Below are 12,860 nucleotides of genomic sequence, written 5' to 3' on the forward strand. Positions count from 1 at the left end.
CTCTTTAGCTGCTTTTTGAGATAATACTAATGTGGGCTCAATTTCCAGATGTAAATATTAATAGAAAATATGAGAAAATAATCCAACAGATAGTTAATTATAGTGGTTCTTCCCTGAACTGTTTAGATAACATCTGCTGAAAGTATCTTATATAGCTTAAATAAAGAAGCAACTCTGAAATGAAGAGTTGTATGAGACTCTAGCTAACAAATAATTTTTAGCTATATTTAGTCTGTAAAGAGAAATTCTCTATATAAATTATTTTGTATAACATTTTGAATTATAAAATTTAGCTTCTCTGTTTTTTTTTTTTTTTTAGAAGAGCCCAGGTAGCCATTAGAAATCTATTTTTCAGAGGTGGATTTCCCAAGCAAAGTTTGTGGTTGGAATTATGACACTGATATATTTGCTAATGATAACATGCTGGGAACTGCCACACTGGAATGTGGTCCATTAGTGTTGGAACTGGTGCACTTTGGGACTTTTAATTCTTCACAAATTCTATTTCTATACTTAATTATGCAAAAGACATGGTGGGGAGAGTTGCATAGCCCCTTCATTTATTTCATTGTCAATGAAAGTGGCAGTTAGCAATTCTTCTTCAAGTTATATTACAACATTCACTTGAAATAATGCAGCTCCATGCTGAGTTTGCTTCAATTAAGTCATATTTTATTTGTTAATGATTTTCCAAGTTGACAGTGACCTTGAAGGTGGTATTGTCAACACTTGATATAAGGAGAGTGTGATTTAGAGTTAAGACTACATCTGTTTATTCTTTATTTTCTGTCTGTATTTTAAAAAGGCTTTTAGATTAAATTTCTGATTGAACATTTACCTAAGAACTGCAGAGGTTAGTGAGTTAAGTAGTTCCATGGTTTAATGAAATGAATTTTAGTGTATATACAGAAAACGGATTTTGCTGTTGTCTTGAGTGGTGTGTATATATCTGTGTATGTGTAATCTTTCCTTCTACTGGATTACCTTAAGAAATAGTTGAACCACAAAAATCACAATAATCTAAATTAACCTGAAGAAAGCTTCTTGGACATAATTCTACTAGAGGTCCTGAAATGCTGTGTTAAAAGAATTAATATAAAACCATAATATGTATTTTTTAAGCTATAAAAATATACTAAAGATGATTTGTCAAAATTCTCTTTTTAAAATACTGATGTTCTTTTTAAAAATCTCTGTGTTATAGTAAATCAGCATATTAGGTATGCTCCTGTCTGAAATATGTAAAATATCTAACATGGCTACATTATAATAGGCAGCTTCTGCTCCCCTAGGCACTTCAGTCTCTTGCCAGATGCTGCTCTCTCTTGGGCATTTCCACCAATGTCCTCCATCACAGCTACAGCTGCATGATGAGCTGAGGTGATGGTGGGGAGATTGGCTCTTCTCTCTTTGTGTTATACTCTATTGGACAGAGTGCTCTAAAGGTAGCACTGATTTTTACCACTGTTTTAATAAAACGGGGTCTTTGAGATTTTTGTCATCGCCTCTACTCTACAAGACACAGGCATAAATCCAGTGGGGATTGTCTGTTAGAAGGCAAATCCAGTCAACAGAAAACATCCAGTAGTTAGCTACTCTTTTAACAGTAAGATTTCCTTACTAGGTGTGGGTCATCATGAGTAACTGCGTCTTGTAGGATTAGTTTTCACGTTCATCTGGTTGATTTGCACTAATAGTTCACTAGACATTCCAAAATATGTCTGAATCTTATTTGGACATAGCATGTAACACCCTGGTTTTCTATCCTCAGCTCCAACACCCTCCACCACCCCAAGCAAGGAACAAAGAGATTTACTAAAATTAAAGCAGAGGAAACCTTTAGAAAAACTGTAATTCAGCTTCTCTTTGAGATTGTGTGTATGAAAAAAGAATCAACAAAGGTCCCATTTCACTTTATGCAAACATCAAAGTTCTGTCAGAGATTGTTTTGGTCCCAATTTAATTCTTTAAATCAAGTAGGTGTAGAAGGGAAAGTTTAGTTTTATTGCATTTGTATTTTATAATATTTGAGGGCTAATTTTTAGTGGTAAGTTCTAGAAAGTAAAAGATGTCCTCATATAGTAGGGAATTTAGTGCTGTTTCAGCTTATTTTGGGTTTTGTTGTGGCATCCCAAAGCTTTCTGGAGTGGGGCTCTCTAGAAAGTCTTTCTTGTTAGGGGCCAGTGCCAGTGCTTCCAATTTATTCCAACTATCCACTCCGAGAATAAAGTGGGTTTTTAAACATTCTTTCATTACTTCATATAACGGCACTGGTGCAAAGAAATCTCTAAGGTTATTAGCAGTTTTGAGAAACACTCCCTACTTAATATGAGTCCATCCTTACCTCTAGTTCTTATCTTTCTGGGGATGTTAGTAGTATTCAGCTGAGGTTCTTTTCACATGCAGTGAGGTCTTTGCCTGGTTCTAGTCTCTGCTGTGCTGTATTTTCCAGAAAGTCCTTAAACTTTTGGAATGTGACTGACACTTTCTTTTAGTTTCTAGCACTGATAATTTATGTGCATTTTATATACTTCTTTTGAAATTCTGGTGGGAGTGGGGCAGATATGGGCTTAATTATCCAGTATGAACTGGAATTATGTTTTCTAATCTCTAATTGCTATTTATTTCATTAATATTGTTTATGATGGTAATTGAGAGAGATCAGTGCCACTGTTGTAGAATAGTGCTGGTCACCTAGAACAACTGACATGCTGTTTTATGCAGTTAAACTAAAGTTTATGTTAGGGGGATTTTATTCAGTTTGTATGTTAATTGTTTTAATAATCCATGCCTATATAAATTATATGCCTATATACTTATGCTTATATAGGCATATTACATATGCCTATACAAAATTTTACAACTATGAACTAAATAAGTTAAATAGACTAAAGTTTACCTTTTACCATTGAAAAAATTCTTAAATGATTGCTTACTTGAGAAAATATTAGGTCAATACAAGAGAATTCCTGTTAAGGGAGGAGACTGTTCTTGTTTTATGTTTTATTAGTTTCTAATGAAACTAGGTGTTTTAAATTCTCTAAAGTAAATACTTTAGTGGGTAGTGCCTGATTTTGATATTTATTATAGTGAATGAGAAGGAAGATGATTGTTGATTTCCCACATCACAAAATGATTTCTTTGGCATAAAGGAACTGATCAAGTATTAACAAGATAATGAACTGGAGTTAGTGCTTAATTTCTGTTATATATTTGTTACATATTTGTTACTCTTTGAAAGCTGTACATGAGTATCTTATAGTTTTAAAAACTAGGTAATTAGAAGTTGTCTAACATCTGGTGGTGTTTAATTTAATCTCTTAAAATTAATTTCTATTTAATGATCATTTTTGCTAGATTTTCGCATTCCCTAAATTGTACAAATCTGCCCTTCCTCCCCTTTATAAATGATGAGGAGCTAATTTTCATTGCCCTTAAGGTTTTAGATTGCTGATTGTGCTGCCAAGGGCAAAGCTATTCATATTGGTCGAGGATATGCTAAACTACAGGCACTTTTCTGGAAATCCTGGCTGACTCAGGAGTGGGATGGGGCACAGCAGTGATAACTTAGCTTGAGATGTATCAAGGGAGACTTTAGCATTTCCCAGTGGAACCTCCTTGACTAAGGCTATCCTTGCTTTAGACTTAAGTTCAGCATTGTTTCATGTCTTACTTAAACTGTGTCTCATTTTCACTTTTTTTTTTTAAAGGGTTTTTGCAGTGTAACTTTGAAATATAAGGGGATACATTTTGGCAACTCTTTGGGAAGACAAGAGTTACCTATAAAGTCAGGGCCTGGTCCTGGACAGTATGATATAACCCAGTAAGTAAAAAAAGTATACCTTTACTATAGTTCTTGACTATGAAGTATTCTAATAATTCAGACTAGATTATGCTGTTATGAAAGGAAAAGTCAGTATGAAAAACTCCAAGAAATATTTATTTTGGAATGACCTGTAAGAAAATGATTGCTGTTCTGTGAGCCAGATCCTGGGGCTACCTGTTTTACATGTATTACCTCGTTAATCTTCACAAGTCTCTGTGTAGTTACTCTTGTTGTACCTATTTTATCAGGAAAAAATGTGAGGGTCAAGGAGAATAAATTGCATATTTAATATGTAGCTATTACGTCGCAGAGCTTGACATTAGCTGTGGCCTCTTCGATTATGCAGCCCATGTATCTAAGCACTAAAATATACTGTTTTTAATTATAAAATGGACAAAAGATCAGAGAAAACATAAAAGAAAGTAACCCAGGATTATGTTCCTGGCTCCGGTGTCCACTCGTCTGACTACGTGAGAGATTTAGTAGGCATTCTCAGTGTGAGTCAGAGCCATTGCGTTAAGTTGGAGGTGATATATGTGAAGTTTAACTAGGAAATACCTTTCTGGTAGAATAACTCTTCCTATCTTTATTTTCTCCTGCTCCTACAGTAAGACGTTAGACACAAGTCCATGGAAGGCAAAACTGAGTAACAGATACCACGTTGTTCTCAGAATCTATCATGGTTCAATTTTTTAACAGGATCCAGCTTACCTGCCTGATTCTTTCTCTCATAGAATGAGCTGTCTCACAGGAAGTCCCACAGTGATTACCTATCCAATTAGTGTGCTAGACAGACTCAGACGCATCTGTATACCAGCAGTGGACCTAGCTGAGGCTCTTGCTTAAACTCCCCTTGCTACTATGCATTCATTGAATTAACACTGTTTGAATTCTTGCTGTGTCCTAGTAATAAACTTAGTAACTGAGAATAAAAAGAATAAAACATGGTCTTTGTTTTTGGGAATTTATACAATATGCTATTGTCCTTTTCATTTTTTCACTCTCCTAATATGGGAAATATACTGTTTTTTGTTTTTTTTAGTAGTTACATTAGAAATTTTAGATGTATATGTAGCTTAATGGGATCTAAATTTAATCTTTGTTATTCTGCCAAATAAAACAAAGTGTCAAATGCTCTAACTCTGCTTATCGCCTTGTCCTGATGCTTTTATTATTTAGTGTTTTATCATTTTCCTTTTCCAGTTTGGCTGTTTGCTTGTCTGTCTGTCTGTCTGTGTGTCTATCTGCCTGCCTGCCTGCCTGCTCTGATTTTCCTTGATAGTTTTTTCCTAACCGTCCTTTTTGCTTCTCCAACCATGTCCCACTCCCATTCTCCTCCTACTTTTTAAATGTTAGTCTCTCTTTGATCTTTGTTTTTTCCCTTGTTTCCTTTCTTCTGTTGGTATTTTCACTGTTACTTAAAGGATTTTATCCATATAGACTGCATTCTAAACTGCTTCAGATAGTTCACCATTTCCATAATTTGTCTGCTCTTGGGTTTTGCTCCCTTCACTGTATCTTTTATTTGGACTAGTCTTGGTTCCTTCTGGCAGTTGATATTTTCTATCTTTTTTTTTTTTTGACTTTTTTAAAAAAATTGATTGAATCATAATTATTCTGAAAGATTTGATATGGTATAAAAATTGAGATAATTAGCTACTCCAAATGGAAGAATGAGTTTATAGGTTTCTTTTTGGGAAAACACAGGCCTCAATGATATGTGACCCTTCTGATATCCTAAATATACATTTTTTTATCCCTAAAACTGAGGTTTTGAAAATAAACTCATTTGTTGAATTTTGTGCAAGAAAATCAGTGAAGTCAGCATTTGACAGTGAACGGAGATGTTAAATGCATATTTAAATCATAGTAGTGTCTAAAAAAAAATGGCAATTATGTAACTGAAGCATTTGGTTCTGTTTTTCTACTATCAAATTTTTTCTCTCCCTCTTTTTTTTTTAAACTTTTTTTTTATTGAGTTATAGTCATTTTACAATTCTGTGTCAAATTCCAGTGTAGAGCACAATTTTTCAGTTATACATGAACATACATATATTCATTGTCACATTTCTACTATCAATTTTTATTCTGCTTGTGTTCAGTATAGTTCATTGGAAATGTTTAATATGACATTTTTTCCAAAATTTTGTTTCAGAACTAGAAAAAACTAGTATTATAGTTGGCGTAGCCTATTTAAATATATTCTTATAATAATAATAACTAACCATTATTGTTTGTCCTTACTGTGGGCTATGTATGGCACTAAACACTTCACATGTATCGTCCACTGTAGTCATTACAACCATGAGGGTGGGTTATTACTATTTCCAATTACAGGTGAAGAGTCAAATCTGAAATTTAGAGAAGTTAGATGATTTGTGTAAGGTCATACAGCTAGTAGATAGCAATGTTAGGATTCATATCAGGCTATCTGACTCCAATTCTTGGGCTGTTACTTGTTGCTTAGTTTCTTATTCTTAATTGGGATGGTGTAAATTTCAGTGAAAATAGCTTCTCTTTCATTTTCAAAGATCTTTCTTTATGCCCTTTTCCTGATTGTTTTATGATATAAATAGCGTTAACTGTTTTCCCTTTATTTTAGTGAATAGTTGAAATACCAAGTGATTGGAAATTTTAAAGACTTTATGGTAAATAAAATAAACAGGAAACTTTGGTAGCTTTTTATTTAAATTCATGACATAAATTTCACATTTTATTTTCTTTTTGGAATCATTATTATATTATAATGCTCTGAATTGGAAAATGCAGAACTAACATAAATGTATACATTTTACAAAATTTAGAATATATTGGCCAAACACACCCAGATGATCTTATTGTTGAATACTTTTTAATCAGGAAATGTTGGTGTAAAAATATTCCCTTAGCTTATATAAACATTTATGTATTTGAAATTGAGAATAAATTTCTTTCTAATTTTTCCAAAGGAAAAAAGCACCACATTATGAAAACATCAATATCAAGAAAGATCAACAGCAAAATTATTGCTTAAATCTTCCACGACTTTATGAAGTAATAATACAGCAGGAGGAAAAAAAAGTAAGTTGAAAAATAGCTACTTCATCTACTTTTTAGATTTTAAGGTCATTGAATCGTATGTCTTACTATCATGAAGTTAGAGTACTCTTGGATATACTGTGCCTGGTGGGTAGTTGTCACTCAAAGAATATTGCGGATGGAACTGACGAACTGTATTTTAAATCTTCAAGTGATCACTCACCATCTCTGTCTTGAACACCTCTTGTGATAAAGAACTCAATACCCCTGAGGTTTCTTGATGCAGTTGCAGACAACTCTGTTTTTTACAATTTCCTTCTTAAACTGACCTAAACTTACCTGCTTGCTATCTACTTATTCTCCCTTTTCTTAAGACTTCTTTTCAATCTCCCTTTAAATCTTTAGTGAGGATAAATGTTCTAAATATCTTTGACTATTATTATTATTTAACTTAAAGATAACTTATTTTCTTTTGACGTTATCTAGGGATTTTCTTCAGTTTTTGAATCTTTCTCTCTTTAAAAAATATGATGTTGAGATCTAAGAATAATATTCTTGGTGTAGTCCAATTAGTACATAGTAAGATTTTTATCTTCATTGTTAGATAGTATATATTTATTAATGTAAAACCTTAAATACCGTTGCATATTTTATTACAGCTATGTTTCAGTTTCATCATTTGGAACTTGCAGGCAAAAGGAAAAAAAAAAACAAGCAGAAACACTTTGGAATTTTTTTCCTCTAGTATATTGTTATATTTAAATTTAAAAACTTGAAGATTATAGGTAAAAATTATAGGATACAAATTTTAAAGTAAATCCATTTAGAGTAAGGATAAATGATTATCAGCTGAAAAATAAGTATTACAATAAGAATTTTCTCTGTACTTCATTTTCTTGATCTTCCCCTGAATTATCAGTCAGCAAGGAAAAATATTACTTATAGAAGTATTAGAAAAAGATACAATAACAGAGTAATATAATACAATTATTTTCATGGACTAACAATTACAATCTCAAACAGGATAAAATGTGTTAATTTAGAATCATGAGATAATGGTCTGCAGTTTTCTTGTGGTGTCTTTGTCTGATTTTAGTATTAGGGTAATGCTGGCCTCAGAATGAGTTAGGAAGTATTCCCTCTAAAAGATATTATGGAGAACTATAATCTCCTTAAATGTTTTCCTTAAATGTTTGGTAGAATTCACCCGTGAACCCATCAGGGTCTGGTGCATTTGTTTTGGAAGGTTACTAATTATTTACTCTTCCTTTTATGCAAATTTGAATTTCTGACTAATATTATTTTCCTCTTTTTTAAGAAACAACGTTTCTTGTTAGCAGGTCTACTGGCAACAAATTTAATTTTGTTTTATTTGTTTAAGAAAGTATATCTCTCACTTTTAAAAGATAATTTTACATGGTATAGGATTCTAGGTTGGTTTTTTTCTCTCAACACTTTAAATATTTTATTCTACTCTTTTTTTGCTTGTAGAATTTCTTTGGAGAAGTCAGATGTAATTCTTTGTTTCTCCTTATGGAAGGTGTTTTTTTCCCTCTGGCTTCTTCCAGAATTTTTTTTTAATCTTTTATTTTCTGTATTTTGAAGATGATACCCTAGTGTAGTTTTTTGTTTTTTTTTGTTTTTTGTTTTTTTTTTACAGTTATCCTTATTTTGGAGGCATTGGTGTTATCCGACCTTCCTGGATCTGTGGTTTGTTGTTTGACATTAACTTGGGGAAATTGTCAGTAATTATTTTCTCAAACATTTCTTCTGGTTCTTTCTTTCCTTTCTGATATTCCCATTATGCATATATAACACCTTTCGTAGTTGTCACTTAGTCTTTAGATATTCTGTTTTGATTTTTTTCTGTCTTTGTTCTCTTTGCTTTTCAGTTTTGGAGGTTTCTATTGATATATTCTCAAGGCTAGAGATTCTTTTTTCAGCTGTGTCTACTAATAAACCTATAAAGGCATTCTTCATTTTCATTTCTGTCATGATGTTTTTGATCTCTAGCATTTATTTTTCTTTTTATTTATTTATTTTTAGAACTTCCATCTCTCTGGTTATATTGCTCATCTGTTCTTGCACTTTTTTTTTTTTTTTACCCATTAGAGCCCTTAGAATATTAATATACATATTTTAAATTCCTGATCTAATTGATTGCACTCTCTGCAGTGCCTGGTTCCTAGTTCTGTTGTTTACTGTGTCTTCTAATGGTGTTTTTTGCTTTCTAATATTTGCTGTAATTTTTTCTTGATAACTGGGTGTCTTAGCTTGGGTGGCTATAACAGAATACTATAGACTAGTTGGCTTTTAAAAAAGACAAATTTATTCCTTATAGTTCTGTGAGGCTGGGAGGTCCAAGATCAAGGGACCAGCAGATTCATTATCTGTTGAAGGCCTGCTTCCTGGTCATAGACGGTCATCTTTTTTTTTTTTTTTTTTTTTTTTGCTGTTTTTTTGAATAGTGGAAGGGTCAAGGGAACTCTCCTGGGTGTTTTTGTTAATTTTTTTAAATAAAGGCATTAATTTTGTTAATGAGAACTCTGCCCTCATGAGTTAATCACATCCCAGAGGCACCACCTTCAGATACCATCACATTGGGGCAATAGGTTTAAACATGTATGTTGGAGGAACGTAAACATTCAGTCTCTAGCACTTGATAGGATTTATCAGGTAGAGGAACTGTTGAAAATATGCCTTTAGTAATGTGGTCTGGAAGAGCTATAATCCTATGACTAGCTCTCAGTGTTTTCGTGAGCCCATGCCTCTGGACTGTGAGCATCAAAAGTGTTTTCTCAGTTTTTGTTTTTTTTTTTTTCCTTTTTTCTCCCTTAGTTGGCATAGGGTGGCTGGTGTGGGCTGGAGTTAGGTATTGCCTTTATCTTTGTGGAAAGCTAGGATTGACAAGAGTGTTTTCCTTCCCCAAGGTCTATTAGATACTAAGAATGTTCCATCAGTTTAGGCTGCGGTTAATTAGATTCTCCTCAGAGTAGGCATTGTTAAGAAAAACAGTGCTCTGGTTTATTTCAGAATGGTTCCTTTCCCTCTAACTCTGCCAGAAGGATAAGGGAATTTTACTCTAATATTTACTGTGAGAACCTAGTAGAGCTCCTGGAGGTAAATCAGAATTGTGGGGTCCTCCTCTACGACTAAGGTCCTGGAGTTTTTAACTTTCAGGCTTGTCTGCACTAAGCTTGCAGCAATTCATCAGTTACAGTTCAGATTTTCTTACCCTGGCACTGGTTCCCACAGTGCCAGGGTAGGAAGTTTCTACTCTGGTAAGCTATGACTCCTTGTGTTTGTCTGTCTCTCCAATTTTGGGGACAGCCATTTGCCCTGAGTTCTCTGCTGTCTCATGGATCCAAGAAGAGTTTGATTTTTCATTCTGTTCAGGTTTTTACTTATTAGGGAGGAGTGGCAACATTCAAGTTTCTTACATGTGGAACTGGAAACTCAAATTTGGGAAACAAGTTTTTTAAATGTAAAATATTTTCTAGAAGGAACATCAATGATATGGTGAACTCAGAGTCCCAACATTGTTCTCTCCCCACAAAAAAAATAGCACTCAATAAACAACTGTATACTGATGAAAACAGCTCTGGGGAAGCTCTGGACTATAGTGAAGAAGCTATAGAAACCCCAAGGAGCTCAAAAACTAAGGATGATTACATAGAAAATTGTAGGAGGCATTTAACCTATGTCACCTCATCCTTCAGTCCATCACAGTTCATTGTCAAGAAGGATTCTATCAGTGAGACCTCCCCCAAGGTGGGAAAGGAGAGCAGGCAGAACCTGGCAGCCCTTGTCATTACCACGGACATCTGAAACTTTCACTAGGGAGGATACTCTCAGTGTTCATCAATGCTTAAGCCAGCTGATGGAGCTACCTGGATTTCATGCCACTGTGTCTCTCTTGGAGAAGGAGCTGCCACAATCTCCCTTATCCCCCCCAGGGCTCTAGCCACTACCCACCTTTCACAGCCATGCACACAACCAAGACCCTGGCTCTGTGGCAGTTCTCTGTGGGTCCACATCTCAGACACTGGCATCACCACCACTGCAGTAAGTATGCTCCTGCACCAGACCAACTCCATGAGGGATCCCTTTGGCCATGACATACCCCTGGGGAGACTTTGCTGAGGAATACTGCAGTAGCCTTTGACATTGAGGATCCCAACAGCCTTTGATGCAGCACCACATCCAGGTGCTGTGGGTACCTGCAGCCTTGGCTGACAAAGAACCCTACGGTCTTGGATGACATTTACCTCAAGTGTTGGACTTTCATGGAGGGTATTCTTTTTCTTGGAGTGTATATCTTTTTGAAATTGGAACCTCTGCTCTGGTCCCCTGGAGCAGGAGCCACCACACCCCACCTAGCTGGTGCCCTCACAACCATCCATAGGTATTTTCCTCACTGAAGCCAGCCCATAATGTCTGGAAGAAGTGACTGCTCCCTCAAATATGAGACATCAACAAAGCTACAGGAAACAAACAAAAAAACAGGACAACACCGAAGGATAAGAATAATTTTCTAGTAACCGGCCCCCTCAAAATGGAGGTCTACTAATTGCCTGTCAATGAATTCAAAACTTGTAGCTCACAGAGTTTCCTTAATACAAGATAACAAAGATATACAGCTCAACAAAATCAGGGTAACAATACATGAATAAAATGAGAAGTTTAACAAAGGTGGAAATCATAAAGAACCAAACAAATTCTGGAGCTGAAAAATACAATGAGAAATGAATAATGCAGTAGGGAACTTCAGTAATAGACCTATTCATGTCTAAGATGGAATCTGTGAACTTGAAGAGAGGTCATTTGAAATGAAGAAGAGAAAAAAGGTAAAAGAATGAAAATTAGTGAAGAAAGCCTGCAGGATTTACGGGACACTGTTAGAGAGTCAATGTACACATTTTGGGAGTCTCAGAAGGTGTAGAGAGAGAAAGGGGCAGAAAGAAATAATGGCTGAAAACTTCCCAAATCATTTAGGAAAGGAAGGACATGCATATTTATGAAGCTCAAAGGTCCTGAAAGAAATATTATACTGAGATACATTATAATCAAATTATGAAAAGTCAGTGACAAAGAATTTTAAATGCAGCAAGAGAACTACAGCTCATCACTTATAAGGAATTCCTCCCTCCCTCCCCACCTTCCTCCATAAGAAATATAAGTGCGTTTCTCAGCAAATACCTTGAGGCTTATAGAGAGTGGGAAGACATACTCAAAGTACTGAAAGGAAAACACCTGCCAAATAAGAATACTATACCTGGAAATATTATTCTTTAGAAATGGAGAGATATAAGATGTGCTTAAGGGATTTTTTTTTTTTCAAATTATGATAGAAACATGCTGAACAGCAATGTGAAAATTTAAATCTGTCGGGTAAAGTGTATAACCATATACAGATTAATGTAACACAGTAAAGATGTGCATAAATTATTTTAACCCTAAAAGTCAATAGGTAAATGTATTTTTTAATTGTATGCAATATAAAAAGGAGCAAACTCTCTACAAGAACACAAAATATATGTGTATGTGGGGGTAGGAAAAGGTTAGTGTTTTTCTATGTGATTGGAATTAAGTTGTTATCAAGTTAAAGTGGAAGGTTTTAACTACAGGATTGTAATTACAGGTTCTTTTTCTGTAGCAGTCCAGTTTTCCCAGCTCAACTTGTTGAAGAGACTGTCGTGTCTCCATTGTATATTCTCGCCTCCTTTGTTGTAGATTAATTTACCATATGTGTGTGGGTTTATTTCTGGGCTCTCTATCTTATTCTCTTGATCTAAGTCCCTGTTTTTATGTCAGTACCATACTGTTTTGATTGCTGTAGCTTTTCTGGGGGGTGAGGGATGTAATTAGGTTTAGTAATTAATTATTTTTTAATGGAGGTACTGAGGATTGAACCCAGGGCCTCATGTGTGCTAAGCGTGCACTCCACCACTGAGCTATACCCTCCCCCCTGATTACTGAAGCTCTGTAGTATAGTCTGAAGTCAGGGAGCATGATT

At 34.7% G+C, this 12,860-nt stretch overlaps 1 protein-coding gene across 1 annotated transcript in view; it reads left to right on the top strand.

Annotated features, from left to right (window-relative positions):
* STPG2 (sperm tail PG-rich repeat containing 2) overlaps window positions 1-12,860 on the top strand; it is a 443,917-nt gene that overhangs the window by 18,359 nt on the left and 412,698 nt on the right. Inside the window, exons 5-6 of the mRNA XM_074343578.1 lie at window positions 3,711-3,823; window positions 6,775-6,886. Coding sequence (XP_074199679.1) covers window positions 3,711-3,823; window positions 6,775-6,886 — 225 coding nt within the window. The remainder of the gene's footprint in view (window positions 1-3,710; window positions 3,824-6,774; window positions 6,887-12,860) is intronic.

This window comes from Camelus bactrianus, chromosome 2 (assembly GCF_048773025.1).
Source record: "Camelus bactrianus isolate YW-2024 breed Bactrian camel chromosome 2, ASM4877302v1, whole genome shotgun sequence".
In the NCBI taxonomy this organism is placed as follows: Eukaryota; Metazoa; Chordata; class Mammalia; order Artiodactyla; family Camelidae; genus Camelus; species Camelus bactrianus.